This window comes from Stegastes partitus, unplaced genomic scaffold (assembly GCF_000690725.1).
Source record: "Stegastes partitus isolate 25-593 unplaced genomic scaffold, Stegastes_partitus-1.0.2 Scaffold1026, whole genome shotgun sequence".
In the NCBI taxonomy this organism is placed as follows: Eukaryota; Metazoa; Chordata; class Actinopteri; family Pomacentridae; genus Stegastes; species Stegastes partitus.
Window position 1 is genome coordinate 82,602 of NW_007578757.1, and position 10,852 is coordinate 93,453.

Consider the following 10,852-nt stretch of genomic DNA (forward strand, 5'->3'; position numbering starts at 1 on the left):
TGCGTTACAACGGTAGAGCCCAAAATGTGAAATTTGCAGCCATAATTTCTCCATTCGTCGCCATACTTGTATGTTGCTTCATAGCAAAATATCTCGTTGCACCTGATTCTTTCCTCGTCTGCATTTGTAAGTTTGCTTATCAGTTTTTAAGACCTTGTAAAATTTCCCCATTTATCCTCCGTGTGTTTGCTTCCAACCACTAAACGTAGTGTGGCTCAGACAGGAAACTATTACTGCCACGATGAGAAATTCACCTCTTGGCTCACCTCATGACATTAATTCAACAGCACATTTAATTGAGAATAAAGCTAACCTAGACTTTGCACACTGGAATATGTCACTGCGAAGCCAAAACAAACCTAACCCAGGTGACCAGTCCTTCCAAGACCATGATAGACTGATCAGCAGCAAATGCCTGAAGGAGCATGGTGTACTGTGCCAGCTTGCCATTACGTTTACCACAGAGGCATTTAACACAAACAAAATTAGTGACAAGCTGGTGAACAGAGGGAAGAGTTTAGCGGTTAAAAGCTGAGAGTTTGTGCAGACGAAAAACACAACCAAAATGAGAGTAAATAATGAACTTTCAGTCAAAATTTGACCAAAAACCTGCGAGATAAACAGTGGATGTGTATGGCCACGGTTGTACTTTCTACATTTGTAAGTCCACATCGGTCCATGTGACATATTACTTGAATACTGGAAAGTGTTGGTGAACATCTTTGGGAACATCCAACTACCGCCTAAAAATTGTTTCCATACAGCTGGTATGTTACGAGTAGGGATATCCAGATTAAGTTCTTCTGCCCCGATCCGTTCCGAGTCATTTACTATTTAGTGTCCTGGTCCGCGCCAATGGCTTGGGACATTCCCAGCGACAAAGGCAGTTATGTACATACTTGGCAGTAGTCGATTTACAGCACATGTATGGAGCACAGTCCTCCAGCACGACTCCAAGTAGACTGTGCAACAACAATAACCACGCGTTTGTGGTATCTGTGCTCTCTGCTGTTAATTCCGGCCAATACAGGTTTTACATTTCCTCTTTGGTCATTGATTAAACCACTAAAACTTAATAATTAGCAGTTTTTCCACAAAAATATTCCCTTTATGCTTTCAAATGGCTGAGATATAATGCTCCACCAGGGCTAAAACGAGCAAGTATTTCCACTGCTGGTTTATTACTGCTGAATACTTTCTCAAATCATCAATTAGCTGCGTGGTCCATAAAAAGTCAGAAAAAAAAAGATGTCTTTCAATGTGTTTAATGCACGACCCAAATATATTATGTGTACTGTCATAGAGAAGTAAAGAACCCGGAAAATATTTCCATTTAAGAAGCTGCAATGAGAGAATTTCTACTCGATTTCTTAATAAAAATAAATACTTTAACCAATTAATTGGTTATCAAAATAGCTGCCGATTAATTTAATGATCCTGTAAAATGTGCAGATCGACTTCCTGTCTTCCTTCTTACTCATCCCTTCACTGCTCACTGCAGCTGGAGCACACCAGCTCACCTAAGACTCCAAGCTACACAACATCGAATCATTATATTGGAGCAATTCAGCCATAACTGTTTAAAGCAGAAACTGATTCTGAAGCAGAAAAATGATTTAGAAAGTCCAAACCTGCAAGTCGACAGGATTGGTTCCTTAAGTTTGTGACATGTGAAACTCTGGCTGTTTGGATTTGGGTTTTTGAGGCTGTCATCAGGACACCAGAGTTTCAGGTGGAAATGCTCATCCATGGTGATGACTGCCTAGTTCACTCATGATGCATCTCCCAGTATATTAAAATAAAAACCATGTGAGCAGGTTAACAAAGTCAAAAAACAACCTGATTTTTACTGGAGGGGTTCTTTAGAGATTAAGAGATGCTCAAGAATCTTTTTTTTTTTTTTTTTTGAGGAGCCTTAATTTATGTTACCCATGTTTTTCCCAGCTGCTCTGACATTGGTAGCTTTTAATATGTCTGTGTTGAGTCTGCTATGCTGTAATTTAGTGCTACGATTGCTTTTGGAACCTGTCCTACTAAGCTCTAGGAGAGAGGAGTTTCTGTCACATGGTGTGGAGTAATAGTGGGCGTTTTACACAGCGATTCGTCAAACGCTACTTTGGTTGTTTTCATTCCATTCTGGATACACCCATTTTATATTAAATGTGTCACAGGCTACAGCCTGCACCTACCAATCCTGGTTGACAGTGTCGTGCCTCTCACTAAATAAAGCGACTGCAAAACTCTGTCTGAATGCTAATTATTTACAAAAACTTTGGGCATAATACCACAGCCTTTAACAGCTGACAATTCAAACCAGAAAACAAAACACACACACACACACACACACACATACACACACGCACACACACACACACTATCCTCCCAGTCAAACTGACCTCACAGCAGATTGAGGGGGTCTGGCTTGCTCTGCTAGCTGTAATCTGCCTTTAAAATTTAATGTCCCTGCACCTGTTATGAGAAGTGAGGAAGATTATGTGTTTGCTTAACGACTCATGGGAAAAGGGAACAATGTAAATTATTTACTCTATCATTTTACTGGCCGATATTCTCAGAATTTTACCACCAAAACGAGTGTACGGCAGAACGAAGTTGACATTCAGGACACGGCGATCATTCTGCTAGAATAGGGTCAGCAGATGGTTATCAGTTGTATTATTTGTAATACTTGTAGTCCCCCCCTCCTCCCAAAAAAAATAAATGTTTACATGTAGATGGAATCCTTCAATTTCCATCCCTTATCAACATATATAAATAGGATGTTTTTATCTGCACCACTAATGGTTTCCAAGTGTCTGAGCTGCTGGTTTTGTCACCATATGCTCAGCGTTGTATTTGTGCTTCATTTTAAGGGATGAATGCCTTTCTAACTGAAACATTACATTTTTAATACCACAATAAAGGGAACATTTCAAGTAGGAGTAGTTTTTAATCCCTGTATTTTAGCCTAATCTCCATCCCTTTTCTAAAAAGCTTTTTACCCAGCCATCCATTTGCTTTTGATTGAAGCTGCCTCGCTAAATAAAAGGCTCAAGCCTCATAACCATCATCTTTCCCTCCAGCTGGGTTCCATTTATTATGCTCGCCTCGCTCTCTTCCGCACAATGGCACCGTTACTTTTGACGAGTGTGGACTACCTGGTATTTATGTGTGCATGAGTAAAAATGGCAAATCACTGCAGAGAATCGAGACTAAACGTAGTACGCCGTGACCATAACAGTACAAAAGGACCGGATCGGTGAGAACAGAAAATCAGAGAGAGCGCTCCTGTGAGTGTGAGTAAGTGTGAAAAGCTATTGACAGAGAACAGCGACTACTGGTTTCACAAAGCCCCTTGTACTGCGAACCACATGATGCCCGAGTGCAGAGAAGAGTTCCTCTTGATTACTCAGCCTGAGCATCTTAAAATTTGCCTTTCAAATGCACTGATTTCTGTTCTCTGAAACATTTTTTTTTGCAGCTAAATTCCAACCATTGATCACTTAAACAAGTCACTGTGCACAGTTAAACAATACAGACGTGTATAAGCAGGGGTAGGTGATGTGATGATATAAATTGGGACATGATATAAATTTGTCTACCATCATAGACTTTACTATAGGCACATACTGATCCTGCACTTCCCAATAAAGATTCTCACATCTCTCCTGCTTTTATCGTTTGCATCTGCTGGCGCAAAGTATCTGATACTGGAGGCCTCTTTTAACCAAATGATAAAATCTGCATACCTTTCTGCACGTAACAACCCGGATACCTTACATGTAAGATAACATTTGGTACTACGATGGTCATGGCACCAAAAAGAATCAGACTAAATTATGTAGCCAACAGAAGTCACACTGATGTAGACAAAGAGTCTAAACGTATTCTTGGTTTGTCCTCTCATTGCCAATACCTGATCTGCCTAATAAAGTCAGGACCTGTATCAATACCAAAAGGGCACATCGGATCTGTGAATCTTTCATCAATACTTTGATTATCTCTGCTTTCGGGCTGCACGATTAATTGAATATTGATCTCAACACGTGCCTTTGTGCTCGCCACAATTAAATGAACACGATCGACTGTGATATTGACGTTTAAAGAACATGCTCCGCTCATAGCAGAGTGTTCTACATCAAAACTAGCGCTTGATAAAATAAGAGTGAGCCACAACAGTGTGATTGAGATGCTTTGGCTTCACTTTTGAGGGACCAGTTTTCCACTGCACACGTGACCCTGCAACAGCCTGTGCAACAACTATCTTGATGTTGCAGCTGCAACCCAGAGTACAAGAGTAATATACGACAGAGAGCAGATGGACAAATCAGAAATCAAATGTCCGGAGCAGAAGGTGAACAGCCAGTCCCCCAAACAGAACAGAATCCACTGTTTGGAAGTATTTTGGATCCAGAGCAAGTGATGTTAGGAAAGAACAAATCATATGCAAAGACTGCATGAGACTTGTGTCTGTGCTGCAAAGCAAAACAGCTCACTTGTTCTACTGCAGTACAATGGACACATAAAGGCCAAGAAGAATAGTGTCACTAACATTGCGTCACTGCATTATTGTCCTTGCCCAGCTACAACTCGGAAATCCACCACCTTGACACTATGCAGTACATCACTGTACTGCACAATATGAAAGTGAAAACAGCTCTTCTGGTTTTACTGCCGGGTAAAAACAAAGCATACATCTATTTGGATTTTGGTTCTTGGAGATGCACTGTCTCATTTAAGCGCAAAGATTTGTGCATTGGCAGGACTGCAGCCCAACATGGAAGTGAAAGTGTTTTATTTATTTAGATATGAGAGTGCAAAAGCTTATGTCCTTAAAAATACTAAATAACTGTGATAAAAAAGCGCAACCTTAATGCTGATCAAAATCATCTTTGACTATATTCATGCAGCTCAATGACATTTTTACATGATTTGTACCAATGTGATAAAGTCAGTTCATTTTTATTTTTTTAAATCTGAAATGCTATAATATAAAACTGCACTTATTATAGGTCTGATGTCATGGAGCGTAAGTGTTAGGATTTAACGTGGTGAGTTCATAATTAGGTTCTATCAGTGTGCATTGTAGGGAATGTCAGAGCCTGCTTTTTGTGACACGGCTCATATAAGGTACTAAAAGTCATGATAGCTCATCCTCTGCTGCTTTACTTTTATTTGTTTCTGTCACAGCCCCCCTCCACCTTTAGGACAGTTCATAACTAACTTGCTTGAATGATCTTTTAAAGCAACAGAGTTTTTGGTCATTGGAAGTTTGGGTACAAATACCATGTTTCACACTAGTTGGCAGTTTGTTGATGATTACAGATTCTGAGCAACTTGTCAAGTTAAAAAAAAAAAAAAACAAGTACAATACATATGTTATCGAAAAAGAAGCTAAACAAAGTGACGGCAAGCTCAGCCTTCATTCAGTCATTTGTATTCATCTGTGATGTACGGACGCTCTGTTTACTTCCATCCCATAAACATGGGATGATAAAAGAAATCTGTTTTGTACAGCATTAGGCTTCAGGCTGTGCTCTGCGTCTGACTTGGCAGCTTTAAGCCTGGAGGAAACCTTTACTGAGGGACCTCAATCAGTCTCCATCTCCTGGATCAATATCCATTAGTCTCAGAGTGCGTGTGCATATGCATGTGTGTGTGTATGTGTGTGTGTGTTTGCAGTCCTCATCCTGGGTGAATGGGCCTGACTCATAAATGCAAGCTCTGGATCAGATTTCTCCCTCCCTCTCTCCTGCTTGTCTGTTTCAGTCGTTTTCTTGCACAAACACACGTACACACCGATGCTCATTCAAACATACAGACCGACCTTATGAGCAGCTTGTTGCGAGCCTCTAAAACGTTCATTCACGAAGCCCCCGGGAGTGACGGATGTATATTTTCCACCATGAATAATACCCTTTACTACCGACAAGTAATAAGTGTATGAAATGAACACTAAATCAGTCTCGTAGTCATCAGTGTAGCCAAAGATCTGTTTGGAGTGGAATAACTTGATGATTGACAACATGCCACAACAAAACTCCCTGTTTGAGAGCTCTGGGGCCTAGGTATTAATTCCAGTCTGGGAGACAGGGGGGAGAGAGAGATGGGGGGGTTATTGGTTGTCATTTTGCATCAGGACAGAGAGGCCCAACACGACGTAACAAGAATGAAGAGGGGGAGGAAACCATGAGGCAGACACTGGCAAATGAACGCTCAGACACCGGGCAGACAGACAGACAGTGGGGAAGAACGCAAAGAGAGAGGACATGGGAAAGACAAAGACACCGAATGCCGAAGGATGGAAAAAGAGATGAGGATGGAGCTGGGGATGGAGGGGAGAGAAGAAAAAAAGTCTAGCCTGTGGCAAGACACTCAAACCTGTGCATGTCGGAACAAGATTCCCAGATCTATGAGGAGGAAGTTCACGAGCAAAACAAAAAGCAGGGGAGCCTGAACGTGACACTCAAGCCTCCCAACTCGTTTATTGTACAAAGAGAGTGGTAGGCTATCTATACCGAGGCCTTCACGGGTTTCACTACAGGTTTCACTACTGAGATGACTAATGGAGAACCAGGCAAGGATGCTCCATTTTTAAATGTTTTTGAGTCAATAGTCACACTGATTCATTCAGTGCTCACCTGGGCTGCAGAACACCAAGGAACTACAGGTTGTGTACAATATGATCCAGACACACAGCTCAGCAGTGTAAGATCAAAGACAAACAACAGCAAAAGAATCATTTCCAGAAGTTGACACTGTTTTTAAAAAAAATACTGGACATGGGTGCAGTTTGTAGTAAAAATCTAATGACTGTTAGGCAAATCCAGTCTCCTGCTTACAGTAAATATCTGTCCATAGTTATAATTATCTCATACAGTAGGTGGTCTTGTCAGTCACTGTCCTGTTGACATCAGCACAACCCCGCGAGTGCCAGAACCTCTCACAGGGGGTCAAACAGCACCAAAAACAGCAAGCACAGATCCACAACACCAGTGCAGAGAAGTAGGACCATGTTTCGCACAAACACCAGCTGTTTATGACTTCAGCGCAGTCAGGAACACAAAGCTTATAATCAGCACTGAGCGTAGCTTTAGAAGTGTGTACGACAAGGTATGCAACAACATATGCTCCTAAGGCATCTTTATATAAGACAGCAGCCAGTTTCAAGTTTAAAAAAATATACTGTAGAAGCCAATAGGACACTCTGAGTTAGGCAACATCAGACACATCTGAGTTTACGTAAAGGTTTGTTGTGGTGAAGGATTGTGTTTGAATGTGGTGAACACAAGAATGCATCAAGTACTGATTGGCTTGAACTTTAAATAATACTAGCGTAGCATGAAATGTTCATTCATGATCTTTCAAGTGTGTGTGTTGTCATGTACAGACACAGATTTGCTTTCACTGTTTCCCTTCTATTAATTCAGCGGTGGCAGGCTCATCAATGTTGGAGGAACTATAAGTGCAAAAGAAGCTAATTATCTGTGTCATTCCTTCTCTCAGAGTTAATATATGATCTAAGTGTTGCGCTGGTACACAAAGAGCTTTTTCTAAGCTACAAAGTAAAACTGCAGCAGATGGGCTTATGGCAATAGGAAAGAATAGCATATCTAAAACGCTTAATCATACAACAAATTAGCAACAGATCTGATTAACAGTGAAGCAGAATGGCCGCAGCTGTGCACCATCAACAAAACAAACAAAGTGTGGTTGCAAGTGAGTTTACAGGATGCTTCTCGCCTCCCTCCTTAAGAGCAAGGCATCAGATCGGCTCAATACGGATACTGAACTTCCCTCTGTGGCTTATTATCTCACTAGACACAAAACCACAGGAGCCAGAGGCTGGATGTCAATACTCTGCATTCTCATCCTTGTTTACACCCGTCGAACTGTACTTCAAAATCTCAGTTCTACCACAAAGGTTCTACACTGCAGCCAGTGAACAAAACACACACGTTAGTATTTCACCAACATGTCAGTTTTATATTTGATTACAACACACTTACGCACATACCAGTAAAACTGTAATTGCAAAGCAACTGAAACTAATTGAGAAAGGTTTCAAATACATAAGCAGTAATTCTTACCAGCTACCCAAGTAAGTGGACTTAGAGGATGACACTAGCAGACATGACATCAAGCATGGCTCTAATGCACTGCCTGCAGCCAGGGAGCACAGCTACAGGGTTATCTGGCAAATGCGAGTGCAGCCCGCAGACCAGCTTCTCCGTGTCACAGACCCACAAACACACAGACTTTCACCCATGATGGATCACCATTTCATTCAGCTGTATCCTAGGAAACTCCAACTAGAAAGTGTTTTAATAGCCTCTGTAGCACTATTGCATAAATGCTATACTGTACGTTAGATGTAGGTATGAAAATGACTATCAAATGCCATCCTTACTCATGTTTATACTATGCAATGTGCTGGGGAAAATGAAAGTTATGTCTGTGTGATCGCTTCAATCTCGGCTTGGACCCCTGGAATTCACAGTTTATGAGCCATTGTTGCAACCAATGAAACCACTGTAGGCCCGTGTCAGGACTTCAGCAGTCCTTGCTGATAAATTAGCTACTTAGCTAATGTTAGCAATTGTGTATATGCAACTGAGTAGCATCTTACCATGTGTGAAGATAACAGTTTGGTAGTGTATGAAAAATCTGTGTCACTGATTATCTGGGGGTTTAATCACGGAAAGCAGAGTCTGATGAGGAAAAAAAGGCAGCCTTTTGGCCTTGGTAGCTGCTTTACAGAGCTAGCTTTTCCTGCACAGTGCACACCCAAGCTATATGTGCCACGCCATGTATTGTTTACATAGCTTGAACGGTTGTGCTAATTTTTTGACAGCACGAAAAAACAACAAACAACCAGATAAGGGAACGCTGAATTTAAACAGACACACACTGTCTGTGTTCCTAATTAATACACCAATAAGCTGTTGAGATACACGCCAGCTTTGTCATCTCACTGCCAAGCTAGCAATGCTAAACTAGCCAGCGTTTGTTAGCTAGCAGACAGGATTCACCAAATCTGATTCGGGATTCACTAGCTCACAGGCTAGCTTTGGAAGCTAATGTTGAGACTAGTTAAGCTACCCGTTCATTGTCGGACAGTCCTGACCTGCAGGTTTTTCTCGTTTGAATATGAGCTGCAATCTATCAACTGGGCTTAGACAAAAAATATATCCTTCATGTGCTATCTTAGCACTGTTGTTGTCTCGATAAAAAAAAAGTCGCTTTGATCAAAACGTGACAGGCTGGAGTTGGACGGAAAACATACATTTGTGGTTACTGTGTATTTTCTCCTAACTCAAACCTACATTCCTCAATTTTAGAGCTAACTGTGTTGTAAATGAGTTTAGGTAGAGCCGTGGAAGGAAAACACACACGACTGTTTAGTGTAGAAAAGTACAAAGAAAGACAGTCAAGTACCGCAAAATCTGGGAGAAATGTCCGGAGATGGAACTCGGACAATTAGCATAGTAGCTAACGTTGCCTGGCTACAGTCTGTGTGAGCTGTCTTATGTAGCTAGTTGGAAAAATGTATTCAAGAAACCCGTTTCACAGATTTCCACAACTGTGCTGGTCACAGCCATTTGTTATGTACTTCATTTATGACAGTAGTGGTGAATTTCATGGCCTAAAGCCGACCGCACTCTTCACTGTGTGATCCCCAAAGCTGACAACACGGATGGGAACAATGTCCCTCACATAGCTGGACCAAAGGGAGCAGCTCTCAGCGGAGCTCAGCCCGACCTCTCCCACTCTTTTTCGGGCTTACCGGTCTTGAAGAACGCCTCTATGTCGCTGGCGTCCTTCGTCGTCTCCTCCGCTCCTTCCCCGGAGCTCATGGCTGCCACAACCCCGAACCTGGAGCTCAGTATCTCCCGAGTAGATCCCCCAGAAAATCGACAAAAAGATGGCACACAATCAGTCCTGTCCTGACAAAAGCGTCATTAAAGCCACACTGACGGCTACGGCGACTCGTAGACGCTAGCAGTGCCATCTGCAGACCTCCATCTTGGGGTAACGTAATTGGAAACGATCAGCCGGGGGCACCGGGTTCCTCCTCGGAGTGGAGCCGAGGGGAGAGTCGCCGGAGCGCGGACGAGGGGGTGCGGGAGGGGCTGGGTCGCTGCTCGGTGAATCTCCGTCAGCTTTCGGAAATGAGCAGACGGCGGGTCATCAAGGAACGACGGCGGCGGCGGCGGCGGCGGCGCACAGGGTTTGTACGTGTGCGAGCAACTTCCAGTGAAATGTAGGGCACTTAAAACCAACACACAGGCAATAACAGTTAATATGAAGTCCGGCAGTTGTGATCATTGTGAAAGGTTTTATAGACAACTTGTAATCTAACCTAATTATGCGACAGTGTTGGGAAAGGACCAAGGCTTAAGGCAAAAAAAAAAAAAACACACAAAAAGCCCATCAAGATCCAAGATCTGCTGATTGTTTCTGAGATCTGTTTATAAAGGTGGGTTAAAATTTAGTGATTTATACTCAGAGGAATAGAGATAAATAAAACCCTCTCACATCCATCCCAATCACTAAAGGTCAGCTGTTTAGACTGAGGTTCTGTCACGGTTCTGGTTTCTCTGTGATCTCAGCTGTAGTGCTGACGCCATCTGCTGGTTTGGGCTGGAAACTGACGCTTCTGCGCTTTAAAAAATCAAGCATTTAAGACAGGGGTGTCAAACTCTGGCCCGTGGGCCAAATTTGGCCCGCTTTGTAGTTATATTTGGCCCGCGAGACAATACCAAATGACTACTAGAGCTGCCCCCGGTATTATACTGTACAGCGCATTCACCGCTAATACTACAAATCCCATAATGCCCTGTTGTTGTTTTGG

General features: G+C 42.3%; 1 protein-coding gene across 4 annotated transcripts in view; it reads right to left on the bottom strand.

The window, feature by feature from the left end:
* The window catches only part of trioa (trio Rho guanine nucleotide exchange factor a), a 90,088-nt gene extending 79,995 nt beyond the window's left edge, over positions 1 to 10,093 (bottom strand). For all 4 annotated transcript variants that reach the window (XM_008295163.1, XM_008295162.1, XM_008295161.1 and 1 more), the window contains exon 1: positions 9,785 to 10,093. In XM_008295163.1, the coding sequence (XP_008293385.1) occupies positions 9,785 to 9,854 (70 nt within the window). In that variant the 5' untranslated portion in view covers positions 9,855 to 10,093. The remainder of the gene's footprint in view (positions 1 to 9,784) is intronic.
* Positions 10,094 to 10,852: the final 759 nt, after the last annotated feature.